The sequence below is a fragment of the Danio rerio genome, chromosome 11 (assembly GCF_052040795.2).
Source record: "Danio rerio strain M-AB ecotype USA chromosome 11, GRCz13ab, whole genome shotgun sequence".
Classification (NCBI taxonomy): Eukaryota; Metazoa; Chordata; class Actinopteri; order Cypriniformes; family Danionidae; genus Danio; species Danio rerio.
This window is the reverse complement of record NC_141031.1, coordinates 26,826,620-26,851,157: the sequence shown is the minus strand read 5'-3', so window position 1 is coordinate 26,851,157 and position 24,538 is coordinate 26,826,620. Positions and strand designations below refer to the sequence as shown.

Sequence of the window (24,538 nt, the reverse complement as noted above, 5' to 3'; positions counted from 1 at the left end):
GCTATTTTGATGGCTTTCTGTCTTACTGCACTTCATACGTTTTGAATATTTTAAGCCAGTGGTCCCCAACTCTCAGGCTGCAGACCGGTACCAGTCCATGGATCAATTGGTACCGGACCGCACAAGAAATCATCAATTATTTAAGTTGTATTTATTATCTGAGTCTAAATGTTCTTTTATCTAGAAAAAATCTTTTATTTTGAAAAATGACCATATTCTCTCGGCTACATCTTGGTCACTTGAGCGCCAAAATTTAACCCATAAGCAGCAAAATGAAACAGATGTCTTTGGAAAGTTTTTTTGCAAAGTGGAAAAGACCCAGTGAAGGACTCATGAACTGCCACGGAATGAATTCCCAACCCATTTGTTAACAAATCAGGTGAATCTAGCATGTCTGTTCAAGAAGATCAACTTCTGTAAATATCAAATGATGGCGGCCTTATTCACATATCGCATCTTTTTCGCGTGCAAGTTCATTATTTCGAATCGAGGCGCTTGGCTTGCCCACATGTATCTCGTGCCTTCCAGGCACACCCAGATGAAAACATCTTATTTTTACAGAATGCCATGAGTACACTGTGAGTCAGGTGACAAGAACTGACCAGTCAGCTTAATACTTTGCATGGAATATACACATATCAGGAGAATAATTATGTCAGACAAACACAGAACACCCAAACACTGCAGTGCTTTTCAAATTTCTGCATAACTAAAAGTTGCAACAATATTAGTCAGCTTGTCATCCTCTGAGAAAAAGGTTGATGGTTGCCCAGCAATCTACATGTACACTGTCCTACAAGCCCCCTCCCCCTTCCCTGGGCCCTGAAAAAATATCAATCATTGACCGATCTGCGGTGATAAAAAAGGTTGGACACCACTGCTTTAGCCCATAGAGTTTGATGAAGACGACCCACACTTGATTCCACACTTAGTCATGGGGTCATGAATACAAACTATGCAAAAATTACATACTGTGCCTTAAAATATGAAAACTTTAAGTAGAAAAACAGAATAGTACTTTATTTTTTCTTGTACTACATACATATTTTTTACAATTTCATTAATCCATTTTAAGTCTCTGCTGTATATGCCACAAGCATTTGGAATTCTTACTCAAAGTTAATATAATCATGGCTTGATCTTACACTGAGTGTGACAAATGCTTTCACGCCTTCTCAATGTGGGATGTTTGCCTTATTGGTGAGCTAAATATATTTGTCTTTTCAAACTGAGGTCAGAAAGTCATCTCTCTTTGTGCGTGTGTGTGTGTGTTGTAGTCTTTGTATTTTAGTGTATGCGTTTAGCTCATTTATCTTCAGAGAGGAAAGTCTTAAATTATCTTTAATTACCTTCCTTGACAGACTGAAATGACTTCATCTTTTCCAAATGTGTTCTCACATTAATATTACGGAAGAATACAACTAAAGCAGTCAATCATTTAAATGGCACTCAACAGACACTCTTGTACGCTTTCTCTCTTTTTTCCTTTGTTGTGTATTTGATCTTCTCTTCATTGAGCGATGGTACAATGCATAATTTCAGGAATAAATCTGAACGTTTTGTACAATAGCAAATGAGTTATTTATTTACAACAGCGTAGCTGAATCACACACCCTTCCTGTCGTCCATTGAACATGGTCCTCACCCTTGGAAAACAAATGCTTTCTCACACACAAACTGAGCCAGACATCAGCGTAATTTATCTGTGTGTATGTGACTGCATAGCGCAGGATTCTCTGTTGGCCCATTAGTCCCCGCTGATCATTAATCAGTGTGGCTTAATTAGGTGGCTGGTCTGGAGACAGTGTCAGCGGTGACACCGCAACACTCTCTCAGTTCAGAATTAATAGGACAAAGAGGAGAAAAAAATATGAGGTTGTACAAGACGCACTGTTCCACTGAGAATAACCAGGACCGTATTGATTCTGAGCCCCCCTCTGACTGAATTTTGTGCTGTCCTTTCATATTGCAAGGCAGAGGTGAGGCTTTATTATTTTCTTTCTGTCTTTCTTTTTTTACACAACACACAGAATTTGTTTTACTAGATAAAATTTCTAAAAATATATCAAGGTAAATAAAAAAAATCAAATAGGATGTGTGTTCATGACGTTAGTATAAAATGTGTTACTAAATAAATTGTAATAAGAAAATAATTGTATTTACTATCTGAAAGATACAAAGTTAAAGTCAGAATTATTAGCCCCTCTTTGATTTCTTTTTTCTTTTTTAAATATTTCCCAAATGATGTTTAACAGATCAAGGAAATGTTCATAGTATGTCTGATAATATTTTTTCTGTTGAAGAAAGTCTTATTTGTTTTATTTTGGTTAGAAAAAAGCAGTTTTTTACTTTTTAAACACCATTTTAAGGACAAAATTATTGGCCTCTTTAAGCTATATATTTTTCAGATAGTATACAAAACCTAATTACCCTAACCTGTCTAGTTTACCTAATTAGCCTAGTTAAGCCTTTAAATTTCACTTTAAGCTGTATAGAAGTGTCTTGAAAATTATTAAAATATTATTTACTGTCATCATGGCAAAAATAAATCAGTCATTAGAAATAAGTTACTAAATCTATTATGTTTAGAAATGTGTTGAAAAAAATCTTCTCTCCGTTAAACAGAAATTGGGGGGAAAATAAACAGGGGGGCTGATACTGTACATCAGGAGGGTCTAATAATTCTGACTTCAACTGTATTTAGAGAACATGGAGAACAATTAGTCAGGTGTAGAAGTTACAAATACAGGAAATACACAGCACAAATTATTTAATGTAACAACACATTCAAACAACACAAAGAGGTTTTCTTTTTAGAACAGATTAGATTCAGTTAAATTTATTACCAAGGACGTGTCTCTATCAATATCCACTAATTTCTGAAATGTCCTTAACAATAATTTAATTTAATTTTAAAATAAAATAATGCTCCATCAACCCTTAGTAACCTGCAAGTGCACAAAATCAAATTCACTACGAGTTCACTGTTAATAATACTATTATTACAATTAACCAAGACTGTGCAATTAATCGTAATTTGGATTCGATTTTGGCCTCCATGATTATTAAAAATTATAATCGGGATAAAACTGTTAAAATGTAACACACACCTCTCTAAATTTCTCAGCATTCATACCTCCTCAAAGGCCAACTGCAGTAAAATCATGCAAGTTAATTTTGCAGCATAGGACATGATTGTTATTTGTATTATTAAGTGATAATTTATTTTGTTAAGTACTTTATTCATGTTTTACAATTTTCCAGTTTTTAGAATTTCCAGATCTATGATTTATTACAATGTTCAAGTGCAAACGTACTTGATATCCTGAAATATGTAACCTACTATTTTTATAAACATTGAGGAAAGTCATGTATATCCTAACATTTATTTATTTTTATTTTATATTATTTTCTATGTTCTAAACTGAACAACAAAACAGCATCCTAAATAGGGGGTACATTTATATAAATAATACAAACATAAAAATAGTACAAAATAAAATAACTAAACTTGAAAAGACAGGTAACTAAGTAGACCTCACCTGTACATTTTTTATTAATTCATTCTTTTATATCACCACAGCCTACATTTAAAAGCTCACCTTACGTCACGCTTCACAAAAAAATACATTAAATCCTTTCATTTCTCTCTCGGGGGGGTTGTGAACACCCTCCATTGACACTCAGTGGGCAAATGTTGCTTGTATATCATAATTGTATGATGATTATTGGTGCGGTCTTGTGCTCGACAGCCTCGACACAGAATCGAACGAAAAAAATGAAAGCGCTCATTGTCCGCGCTCTGCTTTTGATGAATGGCGGTGCGCGCGTGCACAAGGGGCGGGTAATAAATTCATATCGCGCGCTCCCGCGGGAGTTTAGCCTGTGTAGTAGTTTTACGTGCAGCACCGCCAAAGAGAAGCTCGTCTTTGCTTAGCGCTTTATGAGGTAAGGCGACTTCACTTTACTTAAGTGTTATTTTTGAGTAAACATAATCAAAGCTTCATATGATGTTTAAGAGGATTTTGTAGAATTTTATTAACATTATTTGTGTGTTATTGTTTATTTATGATGAGTGTGTATTTTGGGTTGAGCAAGCGATTAAACTTTATTAAAAATGGACACAATATCTAACGTTAGAGAATAATACTTTTAAACTTAATAAATAAATAAATAAATAATACAACTGTTTTACCAATTTACAATATTTAAACTTATGTTGTAATATATTTAATCATGAAACATATAGAGAAAGACAGGTGTACATTTTTGGATTTTTATTTGTTTTACTATTAAAATGATCAATGAAAGATGTAAATAAATTTGAGCTGTGATTTTTTTTCTTAACCATCATGTTAAAAATTAAGTTTCAGTAGACTGTAACCTAATATATGTAATGCCTCTCATATGATGTATTGTAATATTATCTCTGTAAACATGTCATATATCTTTAGGCTAGGTTTAAATAGGCTGCTGACAACAAATAGTGATGATATATTGACTACTTTGTTTCCATTTCATAGCTGGAAGACAAAAATGGTTGTGTTATGGATTGCCTTGTTTACTGTGCATAGATACAATAGGCTATATCACCATGTTTGTAGCTAGCTTGAAAATAAAAAGAAAATGGTGAAAGTGATATTTTTAAACATTGTTTGTTCTCCATTGCTTTGTCTTTTTGCACATTTCTTTCCTCACTATTGGTTTTACATTTTCCAGACATTTCTTTTGTTTTTTGGATACTTTTGTTAGTCAGACTTGTTTCATTCCACTTGTGAATGCAGATAAAATCAAGTACAGATCAAATAAAAATCTGAAGACTGGCATGTGAGTGAGTATATAATATACAATATGAGAGAGCGATATCAGTCTGGTGAAAGAACCTCTGGCAACCCAACTCTGCTGGAGTGTTTCGGGTTCCACCAGAGGCAATACACAAAACCTGGCTCACTGGGATGCCGCCGCCTCAACAGAGTCTTCCAACCAATCAGATGTCACCCTGAGGCAGAGCCACGCCCACGGGAGTGTATGTTTTTGGCTTTTTATGTTTGTCACTCAAGGTTTGATCAAGCCATGAATATATAACCATATTTAGATATTTTTGTTGATATTTAAATATTTCAACAAGGTCTTTATAAGCATTAATGTGTTTATGAACTGTATTGTTTTCCACTCAGTCCCACGTCTGAACGGTCACTCTAAAGCTGAGCGGGTGGTGAGGGACTCAGCCATGGGTTGTGACAGCGGCTCCATCATGAGCAGTGAGCTGGAGTCAAGCTCTTTCATTGACAGCGAAGATGAGGAGGACGCAAGCAGGTTGGGTTTTGAATGATAAGCTTAAACCTTCCATACAGTATATTGTCTTCTGTTTTTTTATTTTTTTATTTTCTGAAAAAAGATAATCTGTATTGCATTTTTACTGAAAAACACCCAAAAGTCATTCAATATAACAATAGGTTATATAATAAAAACCTAACTTATTTAATTCCTTATTTTATTCCTTATTTTAACATAATAAAATATTTTTAAGGATCATAGTGCAGCATCAAAGTTATTTAACAATTAATTATCATTTCAAGAGTTCACTATTAGCTGATGATTGATTATAAAGCTTGTTTGGCATGCTGTCCCAGGAGAGAGCCCTGAGCTCAAAAGATCCTCGAGCCCGGGGCTCCCTCCCTTTGCAAGGTGAGAGGGGAGTTTGAGCACTGGTAGAACTCCAGAACTTCCCTGCTGTAGAAGTTAATGGACAGATAGAGATTGCTCTTAAGAGATAACTACTTGCTAAGTGCATGTCTATGGTGCTGATTTGAATTAGTCAATTAATTTAAGTTGCCTGTTTTGGACGGTGGAAGGAAACCGGGGTACTCAGAGGAAACCCACGTGAGCACGGGGAGAACTGGCAAACTCCGCACAGAAATGTCTGCTGGTTTTGTTAATGACCAGAACCAAATATGTTCTTGCTGTAAGGCAACAGTGCTAACCACTGGGCCACCGTGTCACCCATCTAGGAAAGGAGGAGGAGTCAGGGTGGAAGGGTGGATTCTTCAAAATGAAGATGTCTGTGGTATGAAACCTAGGGCACTTATAGTGGCCTGGGAATTGTCTGATTGGTGAATAATAAATTGGATAATGTGGGGCAGCTGCAAGCAATCATAAGCACATGATCCTCTTGAAATTAGTTGATAAATAAACTTCACTTAAATGTTCTCTATCCTCAGTAGTGTACGGTAACAAATTACAAATACTCAAATTACTGTAATGGAATATTTTTTTAGAGATTGTCAATTACTAAGTGTGAAATGTGTACTTTTACTTTCCCTTCAGTACATTTTTAGTGTTGCATCTGTACTTTTACTCCACTATTTTCCTTCAACCTGCATTCACTTTTTTTCTTGTCTATGGGAATTGGCTAAAGAACAATAGTCAGCCCTGCGATTCCAGTCAAATAAATAATAATAGTTTTGCATCAAAATGAACAATTTCAAGTTGGAAAGTGTCCAAGAAGGTGTCCAAAATGTTTACATGCAGTCACACAAAAGACTTTAGAGAAGATGTGAAGATGATGAGTGTCTACTGTATGATGACATGGCATCATTAAATGGCCTTAAACAATAACTACATGCACTACATAATGTTTTGTTTACACACACACAAACAAACTGCATGTAAACGCTTCAGCATTTTCACAGTGTAATACTCCCTACTCACTACTCTTAAGTACTTTTAAATGGACCACTTTTTACTTATACTTTGAGTAAAATTTACAACAGATACTTTTACTCTTACTGCACTACATTTTTGGGCAAGTAATCATACTTTTACTTGTATGAGTATGATTTTTCTCTTTTCATCACTGCCTATCCAGTGTTCGTCAAACTGCTAGATTTTAACCATTTAATGCTTTGAAGATGTTTCAAATGATTTAAAATGAACTTTAATTTAACATGAACACTAATTCAAGTACAAGTACTGGCATAATTATTTTTGTAATGATTCAATGTTTCGCTGAATTATGATGAAACACTATTTTACCCGTATTTTGGCATTTCATTTTTCCAAAAGCTATTTGACATGTTGAAGTAGACACTGAAGTTGCATTTAATGCTTTTTATGTACTATATGTAAAGTCACTTTGATGCAGACAACAAAAATGTGACTTCTTGCCTTTGACCAATATTTTTTTTTCCTGTGTGCAAACATTATTACATATCTGACCTTTTGCTGTGTAATTTTAAAATCATTAATTAATCTGTTCCTCTCTCTTTGTTTTTTGCTGTCAGGCTGAGCAGTTCCACAGAGCAGAGTTCTTCTTTTCAGTTAATGAAGAGACATAAACGCAGACGCCGGCGACACAAAGTGGCTAAAATTGATAGGGTGTGTGTTTGTGTGTTTAGTGCATACTTGTGCACCATATTTTGGGGACAAACTCTCTCCCACATAGTTAAATCTGACAAAACTGAAAAATAAAAAGTATTTTTTCAAATTACATTTGACTTAAAGTTGCTTATACTTAAAGGGTTAGTTCACCTTAAAATGTAAATTCTGTTATTAATTAACAACAAGTTGTTTCAGTCTCCAGATACCTTCGTTCATCTCTGGAACACAAGTTAGAATATTTAGGATGAATTCGAGAGCTCTCTCATCCTCCAAAGATACAATAGTCAGTACTGAGACAATCAAAGTCAAGAAAATGAACCAAAATATGGTTCCACTGTAATCATACAAAGCTTCAAGAACACAACTCAAGAAATTGTAAAGCAAATTTGTTTACCAATGTCTTTTGCTTCAGATTAGGGTGTGCGATTAATACAGACAATAGAAGAGTTGCTTGTCACACTGCTGACTTTAATGGCAATACATACTGCATGTGGTATGTGGCAATACATACTGCCTGATGACTTAACACGTGATAGAAGATTTGCAGTTGGCATATTTACAGTTTTTTTTTTGCCACACAAAAAAAAAACTATTGATGTCTATAGAGGATCAGAGCTCTCAAATGTAATCTAAATTATCTTCATTTGTGTTCTGAAGACAAATGAAGGTCTTGGAATTGGACTGAGGTAGAGGTAGAATAATTAATAACAGAATTGTGATTTTTGGGTAAACTAACCCTTTTAAGCTTTTTGTAACATGTTCCAATCATTTGTACAGTATGTGGCTCCTAAGATTCTCATCTGCCTCTTCTGGTTTTGTATTCACAGTCATCCTCCTTCAGCAGTATCACAGATTCAACTATGAGCCTCAACATCATCACAGTTACTCTAAATATGGGTACGATATGAGTTCTTGTTTATGGCCATATGCACATACTGTGTGTCACAAATGCATGACTTTTATTTCCTCTACTATTTCCACAGAGAAATACAACTTTCTGGGCATCAGTATAGTGGGCCAAAGCAATGATAGAGGAGACGGTGGTATCTACATTGGATCAATTATGAAAGGAGGAGCAGTGGCAGCAGATGGGAGGATAGAGCCAGGAGACATGCTGCTGCAGGTAGATTATGAAAGTGAACGTATCTTCTCAATGTGACTATTTCAGTTTAATTTTAGCATGCATGGCGACGTAGTGGCGCAGTAGGTAGTGCTGTCACCTCACAGCAAGAAGGTCGCTGGTTTGAACCTCGGCTCGGCTTGGCTCAGTTGGCGTTTCTGTGTGGAGTTTGCATGTTCTCCCTGCGATCGCGTGGGGTTCCTCCGGGTGCTCCGATTTCCCCCACAGTCCAAAGACGTGGTACAGGTGATTTGGGTTGGCTAAATTGCCCGTAGTGTATGAGTGTGTGTATGAATGAGTGTGTGGATGTTTCCCAGAGATGGGTTGCGGCTGGAAGGGCATCCGCTGCATAAAAATGTGCTGGATTAGTTTTCGGTTCATTCCGCTGTGGCGACCCCAGATTAATAAAGGGACTAAGCCGACAAGAAAATGAATGAATGAATAAATGAATTTTATCATGCAGTTTTTTTGTAGAATTTGACCATGTCAAAAAGGCATTGTTGTCAGTGTATGGGTCATTAAAGATTATATTACTGCCACAGCCTGTAATATAGAAGAGCAAAATAAACCTTCCCAAGAGAAAAGAGTGAGAAGTAAAGTTGAAGTCAGAATTATCAGCCCCCCTTGAGTTATTCCCCCCCCCTGCTTATTTTTCCCCATTTTCTGTTTAACAGAGAGCAGATTTTTTTCAGAACATTTCTAAACATAATAGTTTTAATAACTCATCTCTAATAACTGTTTTATTTTATATTTGCCATGATGACAGTAAATAATTTTTTACTAAATATTTTTCAAGACACTTCTATACAGCTTAAAGTGACATTTAAAGGCTTAACTAGGTTAATTAGGTTACTAGGCAGGTTAGGGTAATTAGGCAAGTTATTGTATAAATATGGTTTGTTCTGTAGACTATCGTAAAAAAATTTGCCTAAAGGGGCTAATAATTTTGTCCTTAAAATGGTGTTTAAAAAATTTCTAGCCGGAATAAGACAAATAAGACTTTCTCCAGAAGTAAAAAATATTATCAGACCTACTGTGAAAATGTTCTTGCTCTGTTAAACATCATTTGGGAAATATTTAAAAAAAAACATACAAAAATTCAAATTGGGGCTAATAATTCTGACTTCAACTGTACTAGTGGAAAAACAAAATTACATTTTATAAAATACTGTAATTTAGCTTCGTTATGTGGACTATGGTTGTCTTTCTGGCTCAGTGGCACTAAAAATCTAGTTTTAACAACAAAAAACCCCACATATAATCTACACCAGGGTAGAGGTTTGCATACAGCCGCGGGAGCCGTGGGACCCGACCCGATTTCTTGTGGTGCAGGAATACATTTCCGAATAAAGCGTTGGAACAGTCGGTAACAGGTGTAACTTTGGACAGGAGGGGGCAGTCTAACAACATCGGTCCCAACTCCTGACCGAGCGAGCTTGCGAATGTATGTGTGTGAATAAGAGAGCGTGATGCCGTGTTTAGCTTGTTTGTTGCTGTCTATGTGTGTGTGTGTGTGTGTGTGTGTGTGTGTGTGTGTGTGTGTGTGTGTGTGTGTGTGTGTGTGTGTGTGTGTGTGTGTGTGTGTGTGTACGCTAATGAGAGAGAAAGTTTTGTGCGGTCTGTCTGTCTGTCTGTCTGTCTGTCTGTCTGTCTGTCTGTGTGTGTGTGTGTGTGTGTGTGTGTGTGTGTGTGTGTGTGTGTGTGTCTGTGTGTGTGTGTTTGTGACTCTGTATAGCTGGGTGGTTTTCGATTTTGTTGTTTGATTTGATTATTAATGTATGGTTGAATGCTAAATTTTGCCTGAATCTTGGAATATCGGGATGATGTTTAGTTTATGAAAACAATGAAATCCTACTAGATTTGACATCATGCTGCTTTGTTTACTGCAATAACTAAGTGAACACCATTATTTCTGCAGTTTTATAGGCACCAATCTGCGGAACTATCTAGATTTCATTTAATAGATTTTTATTCAGTATATGAATAAAATTTTAGTTTTGGATTAGTTTCTTACATTAATATTTAGTAAATACACTTAGTATTTAGTAAATACACTACAAGTAAATACACTACACTACTTTAGTAAATACACTACAAGTTCAAATCTTGCCTGTGTTTCTGGTTAATCTTGCCAGTGTTTCTGGTTTAAAAGTGGTTAAAAGGTGTTAAAATGTATGGAAAGGGTCTTAAAACTCTGAACAAAGAAATGAACATTTTGTCAATATTGTGAACACTATCATTTTGTTCAAAATCTGTTTGACAGTCCTTCCTTTGTGGAACACAAAACATGATAAACAGTTTTGTTCTCTATCGATTTCCATTATAATATATTAGTATTGAGCAGGAACCAAAACTGTTTGGTTTCCAACATTCGTCAGAAAGCAGAAGAAAGTAAGTCAAATGTGTCTGGAACAACCTGAGGGAGAATAAATTATGACAAATGGTCTTTCTATGGTGGACTATCTCTTTGTAAACCCCCCAATAGAAGTATTTTTTCATTCCTTTTGAAAAGCTGATTAGTGTAAAGCTGGGTTGGTGGAAGATGCTGGTGGTTTGTTAAAGAAATTAAACACTGCAGGGCACTGCAAATGACTTGTATTTCCATTATTTTGGCCTCTGGCTTCATGCTATGTAGCTTTAGTGATAAAATACAGCCTACCTCCAGCATCTGCTGATCCCTGTTGAGTGGCAGATTACAGTAATAGAAATGGATTATCTGTATTTTGGCATGACGCAGCGTGGCACACTGATATTAGCAAAATTACCTCAAGGTATGAGTATTGGATCAGGAAAAAATGTTTTTTGCTACGTTTATTTATAGGATCTTTGAAGCTTCTATTTGGCTGTGGTGAGTTCTAACAGGGGATTGTGTGTGTGTGTGTGTGTGTGTGTGTGTGTGTGTGTGTGTGTGTGTGTGTGTGTGTGTGTGTGTGTGTGTAAATGAAAAGTAGTGCCAAAGGGTCTATTTTTTGTTTGGATTAACACTAGTGTTATACAATATAGTTTAAAATTGTTCTAATCTCTAAAATGGTATTCAGGGTTCATACGGTCATGGAAAACCTAGAAAAGTCATGAAATTTTGACATGGCATTTTTCAGGCCTGGAAAAGTTTTGTAAAAACAGAAAAACCCACAAGGTTTTGGAAAAGTCATGGAAATTACCTTTACATTTAGCCATTTAGTAGACATTTTTGTCCAAAGCGACTTAAGCTTCGTTTACACTAGATGATTTGACATTAGAAAAATGAGCAACTGCTCCATATTTTAAGTTTTTCATTTAAAATGATTTTCTATTGGTCACCTCATGTGATTTCGCAGGTAAAAATTCACATGCTCGAATGCAGTGAAATGTGAAACTTGTCGCACATGCTTGCGTTTCTGGTCTCCGCATTCACATACCTATGAATGGAAGTCTATGGAGCGAAACGTGCAGTGTGATTGCAGCTTTATAATAGAAGTAGTTTTACCTACTATTAATAGTTTAACAAACTATAAAGGTTATCTAAATTGAGTTTGACAAATGACTGTATATTGGAATGGAGGTTAGTTGTTTTTACTTCTTTTCTTTTCTTGGCCAAAAACATGCTCTCACATTATTAGTGCTGTGTAAGCATCATCTATTTAACATAGATATTAAAATAGATTGAAACTTTTACATGTTTTATGATCTACTGTAATAAATTAAAACATTTATTATGATTAGCCACGTATATGTAGACATTATATGAAACATTAGATCATGAAAATTGACTTGAAAGTTCTGGAAAAGTCATGGAATTTTGTAGTAAAAACGTGTATGAACCGTGGTATTTGTTTATTCATATTCCAAAACAAACAAATGAATTCAATATATTTAATGCAAAAGTAGTTACATTTTATAGCAGAGATGCTCAAACTAGGGCCCGTGGGCCAAAGTTGTCCCTTTGTGTCCTTTGACTTGGCCGGCCAGAGGGAAAATGATTGGGAAGGGTTGGGAAATGCCTTTAACAGAAATTCTCATTTATATTTTAATGTAACCTTTTGTTTGTTTGTTTGTTTTTATTGGTGAGCTACAAAAAAAGCTAGCTTAAAATAAATGTTACAATTAAATGCTGTAAATAAATCAGATTTTTTTATGTGCATACTGTCACTTAACGAATAGGAGACAAAGCAGGAGACATCAGAACGCAAATCAAGGCAAAGGCAGGGTCAGCATGACTAGTGTATTCCACATTTATCTTAAAAATAGATTTTTAAATGGTTTTAATATAATAAGTTTGTTCAACTAATATACATTTCAAAACATTAGAATGCATTAGTAAATATGGTTGAAGTATTTTTTTCTACTTGTTTATAAATATTATGAGATAAATTTGGAAATAACCCATGGCTATACAGTTTGCTATTTACTTTCAGCCCACAGCTCTCAATCAAGCTTGGCTTTTCGCCCTTCATAAGAAAAAGTTTAGGCACTCTTGTTTTAAAGTGGTAACCGAGAAGCTTTGAATTGATTCATTGAAACATGCAGTTTGAAAATTAATCATTCATTCATTCCTTCATTTTCTTGTCCCTTTATTAATCTGGGGTCACCACAGCGGAATGAACCACCAACTTATCCAGCAAGTTTTTACGCAGCAGATGCCCTTCCAGCTGCAACCCATCTCTGGGAAACATCCACACACACATTCACACACACGCTCATACATACACTATAGACAATTTAGCCTACCCAATTCACCTGTACCGCATGTCTTTGGACTGTGCGGGAAACCGGAGCACCCGGAGGAAACCCACGCGAAGGCAGGGAGAACATGGAAACTCCACACAGAAACGCCAACTGAGCCGAGGTTCGAACCAGCGACCCAGCGACCTTCTTGCTGTGAGGCAACAGCACTACCTACTGGACCACTGCCTCGCCCTGACTGTTACTGACTGATATTGTGGTAGATTTGGATTCTCTTTTGAGCATTTTGGGATTGGACATACAGATGAATAAAATTCAATCATAATACCCATCTTTGTGAGTTCACATAAACACTGTTCGTTATGGCTTATAGTGATAGTTCACACAAACATTTAATTTACTCAATATTTACTCTCCCTTGTGTGTTTTCAACCCCTGATGCAATTCTTTTTTTTTCTATTGAACACAAAAGAAAATGTTTCGGATACAGGTAGCCATTGATATTCATAGCAGGAAATAATATGACTGAAATCATGTCTGAAACAGAAATGTGTTTCCAGCTTTTTTTTCTAAATATCTTCCTTTCTGTTTAGCAGAAGGAAGAAACTTAAATAAATTTAAAAAAAGTGGAGGGTCAGTAAATGATGACAGAACTAACCCTTATGTGATTATAGACTGTGGATAAAGGAGATGCCTGTATGACAGTACATTGGGTCCGTTCATTAGCTTTTCAATTGACTTCTTCTGTTAATAAAACTACAAAAGGCAGAAAATGATCACCGATTACTTTTTGTACCTAAATTATAGACCATTTTGAGGGATGTAAACAAAAAAAATGGTCCCAACGTATTTTCTGTTTTACATTTTTAATTTTTAGAGCTTCCGAGAATCCAAAAAGAGCCACATATTGATAAATGATAGCTCTCTTAACATTAAGTTATGATTGAATTGCCTCTTGTTAAAGTTGTGAAATAGTTTGATAACCAGCAGGAAATGTTGTTTTCAAATATAGTATATTTGGTCACACTTTACAATAAGGTTCATTAGTTAATGTTAATTAATGCATTTACTAACATGAACAAACAATGAACAATACATTTACTACTGTATTTGTTCATGTTAGTTAACGTTAGTTAATGTAAATACAGTAGTTCATTGTTAGTTCATGTTAACTCATGGTGCATTAACTAATGTTAACAAGCATGGACTTGGATGTTAATAATGCATTAGTAAATGTTCAATTATGATTAATAAATGCTGTACATGTGTTGTTCATGATTAATTCATGTTGGTAAATGCATTAACTAATGAACCTTATTGTAAAGTGTTACCGTATATTTTATGTGTCTTTGCCCAGTTATATTTGTGTGTTGCTGAAAATTCTTATAGAATTTGTTCTTGACTTAAAGGTAAATGATGTCAACTTTGAAAACATGAGTAATGATGATGCAGTCAGGATCCTCAGAGAGATCGTCTCCAAAAATGGGTGAGAATGAAGACAAGAAAGATGCCTGAGTTGTGAAAGCTATGTAAATATGTTTAACTAATCATTATTATACTTTTGCAGTCCCATCAGTCTCACTGTTGCCAAATGCTGGGACCCTTCCCCTCGCAGTTACTTTACAATACCCAGAGGTCAGTTCATACAAACGCTGTTTTTTTTTTAGATATAATAACATAAACAGAGATACTTAACCTTCTTATTTGACATTTTTATATTTCACAGCTGAACCAGTCCGGCCCATTGACCCAGCAGCATGGATTTCACACACTACTGCACTTACGGGATCTTACCCACAAAACGGTACAGTGTTTCTCGTAACAGATGACTGCATGTTCTCTGCTGTAAAACATGATCTAATCCTCCCGTTGTTCTTCACAGAGTTTGATGAACTCCCTCTTACAATGGGGAAGACAGACATGGCCACCATAGTAAAGGTGATGCAGTTGCCTGACTCAGGACTAGAAATAAGGGACAGAATGTGGCTGAAGATCACTATAGCTAATGCAGTTATAGGTGAGCTGTGGGTTTCTGCTTGTTGATCATCTGTTTTTAAAATCATCTCACTCATGAGAGTTCTGTTTACATTGTCACGGAGTTCTGTCTTAAAGGAGTATTGTTAAAGATACTGTTGTTATGGTGAAGTTTTTATAATTAGTTACAGTTAGTCAGAATTATTAGCCTTCCTGAATTATCAGCCCCCTTGTATATTTTGTCCCCAATTTCTGTTTAACGGAAGTAGAATTTTTGAACTCATTTCTAAGAATAATAGTTTTAATAACTCATTTCTTTATATATATATTGGATTTTTTTCCTTTTTCAAAACAGTTCAGAACAAAACAAACAGGACAACAACAAAAAACATTTTTAAAGGAAAATGTAAGCAACAAAAACATACAATACAAGTGTCAAAGTTCACCGAAAACATTCTTATTTACATTCATATTTATGGTTGATAAAATGTTCCTATATAAAATTTTGTCAGGGGTTACGGATCAAAGATCAACGGGCCCAGATATATATATATATATATATATATATATATATATATATATATATATATATATATATATATATATATATATATATATATATATATGAAAGCACCACAATAAAATTAAAACAATACGTTTCCATTTACCCCATGCAGGGGTATGCAGACATTTTATTGGCTTGTTTTCTCAAGGAAAATGTCTGTACTTCCATATCACACACCTCTTTTACAGTATCATGCCATTCACTTACAGATGAAGGATCTTCCTTGAGCCATTTCTTTGTAATTGCCTTTTTGCTAGTTACCAGTAGTGTATTAGGAAGATATGCATCATTTTTTTGTATTTTTGAAGAGTAAATTCCTAAGTACATAGTTTTGAAATTAAATTTCATATTCAATCCCATTATTGTATTTATCTCTTTATTCAAATGTTGCCAATAGGTGTGTATAATGTTACAGTCCCAAAATATGTGGAAATGATCAGCCAATGCATGTCCACATTTTCTCCAGCATTCACCATTTTTTGATCTCTAATTTAAAAGTATTTTATTTTAGGTGTCAAAAAGAACCTTATTAAATTTTTCAAATAAATTTCCTCTATGAATTAATTGTGATCATCTGTGTTTTCCAAATAGTTAATCATTCCTCATTTGTTATAATTGTATTGGCTTCCTTTTTCCATTTCTGTTTTCTATACATTGTTGAGTGTTTCTTTGTTAATGTCTGACAGGAATAAATTCTTCTAGATACTCGTTTCTTATTAACCTTCTTTTTGTAAGTTTTTATAAATACCTGTGCTACTGTCTTCTGAATCTCTTATGTTTTCATTAAAGTAGTCTTTACCTCGAAGATAACATAAAAAGTCTTGTTTATATAAGTTATATGTCTTTAAAAGTTGTCGAAAAGTTTCTAATTCATTATCAGTAGTGATGAGACAGAAGGATGTTATGCCTTGCAAACTCCATTGTTTAAATCTTAGATCTAGTTTTGCAGGTTTAAATTGAATATCATGTTCAACCCATCTTAATATCTTAGCTTATTTTTCACTTTTAGGATTCTTTAATTCTTTGTGCCAATAATAACTAATTTCTATTATCTGATTTATTTCATTTTTGCCATGATGACGGTATATTTTACTACATATTTTTCAACACACTATTCAGATTAAAGTGACTTTTAATGCTCTATTCACACGGGGCTTAAGCGTCAACGCTTGACTGAAGGCGTGTCTGAAGTTGGGGCTGAAGTGATGGTCATAGCAGCGTCAGCCAACATGAAAAGTTGAGCTAGTCCCAACTTCTTTAGCGAGCAACGCCTCTGAAGCAGCGCCGACGGATCCACGATGCAGTTCGGCAATGCCTGACGTCACCCATTTAAAGTGAATGGAAAGCGTTGACGCTGAAGTCCCATGTGAATGGGGCGTAAAGGCTTAACTGGGTTAATCAGATCAACTAGCCAAGTTAGGGTAATTGGACAAGTAATTGTCTAACATTGGTTTGTTCTGTTGACTATCGAAAACATATTGCTTAAGAGGGCTAATAACTTTAACCATAAAATGTTCAAAAAATAAATTAAAACTACTTTTGTAGACGGAATACAACAAATAATATTTTCCCCTGAAAAAAAAACATAGGAAACACTGTAAAAAATCCTTGCTTGTTTATCATTGTTTGGGATTTAATTAAAACAAACAAAAAAAAATCACAGGAGGGCTAATATTTGTGACTTCAACTGAAATATTTGGGGGGATTTTCACAAATATTTGTAGGTTAATGGTGAAATCTAATATACTGCTAATGAATATGCTCTTGAGCAGTGCAACAGTCTGCATTGTGTTCTGATTGGTGGGGTTTTACACTCACAGAATTTATATGGTAACAAGGAAACAAGGGGACTTGAGGCTCACAGTGTAGCCATTTCCACTTACTGAACTCTTATTAATCGACTGTGTGTTGGCATGCCCAGATTTTCTTTATAGGGCACACTTAACACTCGTTTATTTTGGCTTTTTTACACATTTTGTTGAAAGTGATTTATTAACAACATTTGTTTAAAACAAAATAAAATGTAGACAATATAAATGTGTATATGTTCTAATTTATTAAAGATAATAACTTCTGAAGGTTAGTGCATCAAAGTTTCCCAAAAATAATATGCAGAAGAAGCTAGTATAACGTTTTTTTTTTTTTTTTTTTTTTTTTTTGAGCACCAAATTATCATTTTGGTATGATTCCTAAAGTATCAATTGAGTGAAGCCTTAAAGCTGACTGAATCATTTTGCACTATAATAATATTACATTGCTTTATTTGTTAATATTTACACAATTTAATGTATTTTTGGTCACTAAATATTTGCTGTAATTGTAATTTTTTTATGGTTTTCAATTTCGGTTGACCATAACAAGTGAATAGTATATAGCATTTAGTGTATAGTATAGTTCTTTTATGATTCATTTGTGAATTTATGGTCTTTCTGAATCGTTTGTGATGCAGGAGGTGATGTCGTAGACTGGCTTTACTCAAGGGTGGAAGGATTCAAAGACCGCCGGGATGCCAGAAAATACGCCAGCAGCTTGCTGAAACACGGCTATCTCAGACACACTGTCAACAAGATCACATTCTCTGAACAGTGTTACTACACGTTTGGAGATCTCTGCCAAAGTACAGCTCATGTCTTCCACTAGGCTTTATCTTGTTTATATGTTTAATGTTGATCAATTTTATAACTTCTGTCTTTCTCCTCAGACATGGCTACGTTAAACTTGAATGAGGGATCGAGTGGTGCTGGTTCAGAGCAGGACACTTTGGCTCCTCTTCCTCCTCCGTCCACTAACCCGTGGCCCATGGGTGGCCAGCCATTCCCTTACCCACCCTTCACAGCGCCCCCTGCTTTCCCTCCAGGATATTCAGACCCCTGCCACAGTTTCCACAGTGGCAGCGCTGGAAGTCATCACAGTGAGGGTAAGTAGAAAATCATCCGTCACGTTACACGTCTAGATACACTGAAGCTTCTGAAGTATATTGTAATAAGATCTAATAGGTTAGTTAGGTCATATAAAAGCATTATTTTAGCATGATGTAAAAACAGGAAGTAGATAATCCTGTTCGCTTGCACTTTTTCTGGTGGTCAAAATTTGGGAATAATTAAGATTTATAATATTTTTAAGATCTTATGCTCACCAGGGCTGCATTTAAAAATATTACATTTTAATAGAACTGTTTTCTATGTTTATTTCTGTTTTTTGAATGTATTTAAACAATAATTTATTCCTGCAATGGTTAAGCTAAATTTATAGCTTAGATGTATTGCTACTAAAGTATTCAGTGTCTCAGGATGCTGCAGAAATCATTCAGAGCTGAAGTAACTGTGAAAGCATGGCAATTTGTTAAAACATGTTAGCAATGTGCGCAAACATTCCTATAACATTAAAGCATGTGCTGAAACACATTAGGAACTTGATATCATCATACTAAAACCTGTAAGCAACATGAAAACGACAACCTAGCTAAGTTATGAATATGATGACATATGACAATGTGCTAAATCAAACGTCTGCTGACAGAATGCTAAATCATGGTAAACCATGCTAATAACATTAAATCAATGTGCTGAAACACATAAGCAACATGTTGTTATAAATGGTAAAAGGAAATTAGCAAAACATGCTAGAAACATACTATAAACATGTTAACAGAGTGCTTAGCCATGGTAAAACATGCTAATAATATTTAAACAATGTGGTGAAACACATTACCAACATGATATTAACATACTTAAAGATGTCAGCAACATGAAAATGACATCCTAGCAAAGTTATAAATGTGATAGCAATGTGCTAAAAATGCTAAAAGCGAATTAGCAAAAACTTACTAGAAACACTAGCAACATGGGAACACATTGCTAAGTCGCGGTAAAACATGCAAGTAACATTAAAGTAATGTGCTGAAACGCATTAGCAACATGATATTAACATACTTAAAGATATAAGCAACAAGATAGCAAGGTTATAAATGTGATGGTGATGCAAGGTGATGCGAGGTTAAAAATGCTAAAAGCAAAATAGCAAAAACATGGCAGAAAATTACTTTCAACATGCTAACATGCTGAGTGCTAAGTCATACTAAAAAAATGCTCATAATATTAAAAACAATGTACTGAAACACATTAGCAACATGTTATTAACATACTAAAAGATGTAAACAACATGAAAACAACATGCTAGCAAAAATCTAAAGGTTATAGTAATGTGCTTAAGTGCTAAAAGCAAATTAGCAAAAACATCCTAGAAATTTACTTGCAACATGCTAACAGTGTGCTAAGTCATACATGATAGCAAAGTTGTAAACGTTTAACACTGTGATAAAAAAGTTAAAAGTAAATAAGAAAAGACATGCTAGAAACATAAAAGCAACATGTTAACATTGTGCTACGTCATAGTAAAACATGCTAGTAACATTAAAGGAATGTGCTGAAACACATTAGCAACATGTTATTAACATACTAAACGATGCAAACAATATGAAAACTAAATGCTTGCAAAGTTATAAACATGATAGCAATTTGCTAAAATGCTAAAAGTAAATTAGAAAAAAAAACATGCTAGAAACCTACTAGCAACATGATAACAGAGTGCTAAGTCATACTAAACTACATAATAGCAAAGTTCTAGACGTTTAACAATGTGCTAAAAATGCTAAAAGATAATCAGAAAAAACATGCTAGAAATATAATAGCAACATGTTAACAGTGTGCTAAATCATAGTAAAACATGCTAGTAACATTAAAGCAATGTGCTGAAACCTTATTAACATACTAAAAGATGTAAACAACATGAAAAATACATGCTAGCAAAGATATAAACATGATGTAATGTGCTAAAAATAAATTAGAAAAACATAACAGAAACATACTAGCAACATGCTAACAGTGTGCTAAGTCCTGCTTAAATGTGCTTTGTACCTTTTTTATATCTCGAACCAACATCCTTGACTTTTTTTTTTTTTTGTAGAAATTGTGATTTTTTTTCATTCTATGAAATTGTGCTTTTTAAATAATAAATATATTTCAGCTTAGACCTTAGAAATAGAAACATTTTTTAAAAATTCAAATTATAATTAGCTAATTTCAGCCTTGGTGAGCAAAAGAGATTTATGGTCAATTATGGTCAGCTGTAGTGTTTTGGGGGGGTCTCTGGTGGTTATAATTTCAAAACCTTTCAGGCATCTCTCACTTTATTGTCTCCATCACGTTTGGCCAAATTTGAAGATCTCGTTTAAGATTTCCATGGGCTGCGATCAGAATCATGTCATGATTTCACCTGCAGTGCTTGTGTTCATCTCATTCTCTAGTGCTTTTTCTCTTCAACACTGATGCAGTCCACAAACATATCCATATCAATCCACTGCTTCACATTATTGCATAACCTGCTCATTTCACATGTCATGTGTAGCTCAGTGAAGATGTCAGGAAGGTTTGTGCGGGTGTGTGTGTGTGTGTGTGTGTGTGTGTGTGTGTGTGTGTGTGTGTGTGTGTCATCTGTAGAGAGTAGTCGGATTGATCTGGCATCTCCTGAGTAAAGCTTTGGATGTGTTCTGTGGTTTGAAGCATATGGAGAAGCCCAGAAAAGCAGTCAAACAAAGTAAACAAAGTTAAAACTAGGGCAGATGTTTGGCTATGTGGAAAATAAACGTAATACAGACATTTATTTGTTTGTATGTATATATTACTTTTAAAAGGTTTGGGGTTGGCAAGATTTATAATGTGTATACAATTAATTTATATTTGTATATTTATAAATTCAATAGTTACATAAGCACAGAATAAAGTTCAACTGTGAAATGTGAATGTTTTTTTTTAAATAACAGTTTAATATTTGAAAAGATTGTAAAATTATTAGCAATATTTTTAATGTCACTTGGTGCTCAGAGGGATAGTTCACCCAGAGGGATAGCTTACTCACTATTTACTCAGTGACTGTTTACTATTTACTACTTTTTTTTTAACACAAAAGAATATATCTTTACTTTATGTTAGAAACCAGTAACTTAGGGCTGGGTGACTTGACCTAAAATCTAAATCTCGATTATCATAACTCGATTACAGTTAATGAATGATTATTTTATTTGTTTAACAAGTTTTGTACAGTAAATATGCTTATACATTACAAGTGAGAAATTTTTTAATGAAGGGTGCAATGATTTTAAAATATTTGAAGGAAACACACACTATCTGCTATCTATGATTATTTATTGAATGTCATCGTTGAACAACTGAAGTTAAAACACACATTGCCTAAAACCAACAGTCACGTTTTGTCATAAAATAGTAAAAATAAATAATTTGCACTTTTGGAAACAAAATGAATCATTTTCAATGTTTAAAATGTAATATTAAAAATATCTCTTCTAAATAAAATAACTCTTTTATATCCTGTAAATAATTTCGTTTGAATATACCGGGGCCTTAAGAGTCGCAATTTATTTCATGTAAAACGTTCAGTGGAACAATGTTTGAGAAGAAAATATTTTACAATAGTATAAATGTTTTGAGTAACATAAGCATACTACTGAATTTAAATATTTCAAGAACAAAACATTTTACTGAACTCAAACTTGCTTTATATTTTAGGTAGATATTGCGTAAGATTAACAATAAAATGATATCAAATCAATTAAAATTATTTACATGGACCACAAATAGAGGCAAAAGTGTACATTTTTTTAAATCCACATGTATACTTCACATGAATGTCGAATAAATGTACTTTCTTTTATGGTTTGTTAGGATAGGACAATATTTGGTTGTGATACAAATATTGGAAAATCTGGAATCTGAGGGTTAAAAAATCTAAACTTTGAGAAAATCTACTTTAAGTTTATCCAAATAAAGCTCTTAGATTAGATATATTTACAGGAGAACTGATCTTTACTTCATATCTTAAAGATTTTTGGCACAAAATACTGCAATATACCTGTGCCACATAAGACTTTGTGGTCCAGGAACACATTTTACATACAAAAATATTATCAAAGAAAATAACTTTATTACCAACTTGATACTTTTCTAAAACTTTAATAATTTAACCATTTTTTAAATTGCATAAACAAATGTGACAGTGATAAATTGCTCGAATATCATAAAGGATGTTTTGAAATTTCACTATCTCGACGACACTAGATGTCATCACAACATGTAAATGAACATGTTATATGAGCACACATTAGATTGTGTTGTTGCAGTGGTGCACTCAGACTGAGGATAAACTGTACCTGATAGAGCTTGAGTTAATGATTGAGTCAGTCAGACAGACAGTCAGACAGACAGACAGCAGGCTTAACTGTGTTATGTTCTGTTCGTTTCTGCTGGTCAATGGCAGACTGATGATGGAGGAGGTTGAGTCCCAGCCCTGGGGTGTCTGGTAAGGCAGCCTCCCTCTGTCTCTCTCTTTCTCTCTCTCTTTCTTTCTGACTGGGTTTTTATTTTTTCTGTTGCTGGATTTGTCCTGCTGCCTCACCTCTCGTCTCTTTATTTCTCAGCATGTCATATTTATGACTGCACACATACACACACACACATGCTGTATGTAGTCTTATAATGCGCACATGTGTATGTATAAAGCTTTGTCATGCCTGTAATGTGAGAGTGAAATGATGTGGCTTTTGTCTGCAGTTTGTTCAGGATGGAGCGCCTCATGCACTCATTTGCATTGTCATTTGAATCCATAATCATCCTCCACGCTTAATACATAATTGCATATGTGATAGATGTATTTCATCAGCTCTTCAATTGGCTTCATTTTTCATCCCGTTTGAATCATTCTCTTTTAAACATTAAGATGGTGCGATGTGAAGAAACGGAGAGGAAGAAATGCAGAGCATTTGTCATTATGGAGTTAGTGAGGGAGGATATTCATGAGAACTCATGAGATGTTACTTTAGTTAAGCAACTGAGTTTACTTCATGATCTGGATGAAGATTTGAGTTGGTTCAGTCCTGGTTCAATAGAAAAGGAGGAACAAAACATTTTTATGTTTTGTTAAATGAAGTGAATGTAGGCTACTGTATATATTTGCATTAATATATTAATAAATGCTATTAACAACAGAGCCCAACTATTATGTGCGCTTATTTATGTTGTAGATGAAGAAAAATCTATGTAAAAATATCTGGCAGGCGTTTGGTCTTATAGAAAAGAAAGAACGCACACACATAAACATATTTAACCCAATAATGAGCAGTCTGTCAAGAAGAGCTATAAATAGAGATTCAATTAAAATAGAGTTTAGTGAAGTTTGCAGTTATGGCCGCAGACATATCCTGCAGCTTAAAACTGAAGCTAAGCAGGGCTGAGACTGATCAGTACCTGGATGGGCGGCCACATGGTAAAGCTAGGTTGCTGTTGGAAGTGGTGTTAGTGAGGCCAGGAGGGGGAGCTCAAGCTGTGGTCTGTGTTAGTCCTAATGCCCCAGTATAGTGAAGGGGACACTATAGTGTCAGTGAGCGCCGTCTTTATGATGAGACATTAAACCGGGGATCTGACTCTCTGTGGTTATTAAAAATCCCATGGCACTTCTTGTAAAGAGTAGAGGTGTAACCCCAGCAGTACAAGCAGTAACAACACTGAAGAGGAGAAAAAAAAGTTACAGTAATAAAACGGTTCAAATTTATTAGGTCTATAGCTCAGGGTGCATATTAGTATTTATAAGATGCTTCAACAAAAGCTATCTTATTCTTAAATGCAAGGTTTAATCACTAATTACTCTGTTAGTGCATAACATCTGAAATGTAGCATTTCCTTTACATCTCAGGGTCTGTGATTTCCAGCTGAAAGACAGCGCTTATCACTTGTTATGACACAAGCAGAAAGCTGCTTTTAGCTGAC

At 34.6% G+C, this 24,538-nt stretch overlaps 1 protein-coding gene across 11 annotated transcripts in view; it reads left to right on the top strand.

The window, feature by feature from the left end:
* Window positions 1–24,538, top strand: part of dvl1b (dishevelled segment polarity protein 1b) — a 120,075-nt gene that overhangs the window by 90,540 nt on the left and 4,997 nt on the right. For 2 of the 11 annotated variants that reach the window (XR_015502004.1, XM_087272526.1), the window contains exons 1-12: window positions 3,874–3,948; window positions 4,785–5,026; window positions 5,178–5,316; window positions 7,284–7,377; window positions 8,208–8,277; window positions 8,364–8,503; window positions 14,572–14,648; window positions 14,730–14,797; window positions 14,889–14,966; window positions 15,045–15,179; window positions 18,151–18,318; window positions 18,403–18,618. Coding sequence is in view for 8 of the 11 variants with exons in the window: in XM_087272526.1 (XP_087128652.1) it covers window positions 4,852–5,026; window positions 5,178–5,316; window positions 7,284–7,377; window positions 8,208–8,277; window positions 8,364–8,503; window positions 14,572–14,648; window positions 14,730–14,797; window positions 14,889–14,966; window positions 15,045–15,179; window positions 18,151–18,318; window positions 18,403–18,618 (1,360 nt within the window). In the remaining 3 variants the exon portion in view is untranslated. Of the gene's footprint in view, window positions 1–3,653; window positions 3,949–4,784; window positions 5,027–5,177; window positions 5,317–7,283; window positions 7,378–8,207; window positions 8,278–8,363; window positions 8,504–14,571; window positions 14,649–14,729; window positions 14,798–14,888; window positions 15,180–18,150; window positions 18,319–18,402; window positions 18,619–23,033; window positions 23,076–24,538 lie in introns of those variants that run through there. The other 9 variants (XR_015502005.1, XM_087272528.1, XR_015502003.1 and 6 more) reach the window with 7 other exon arrangements.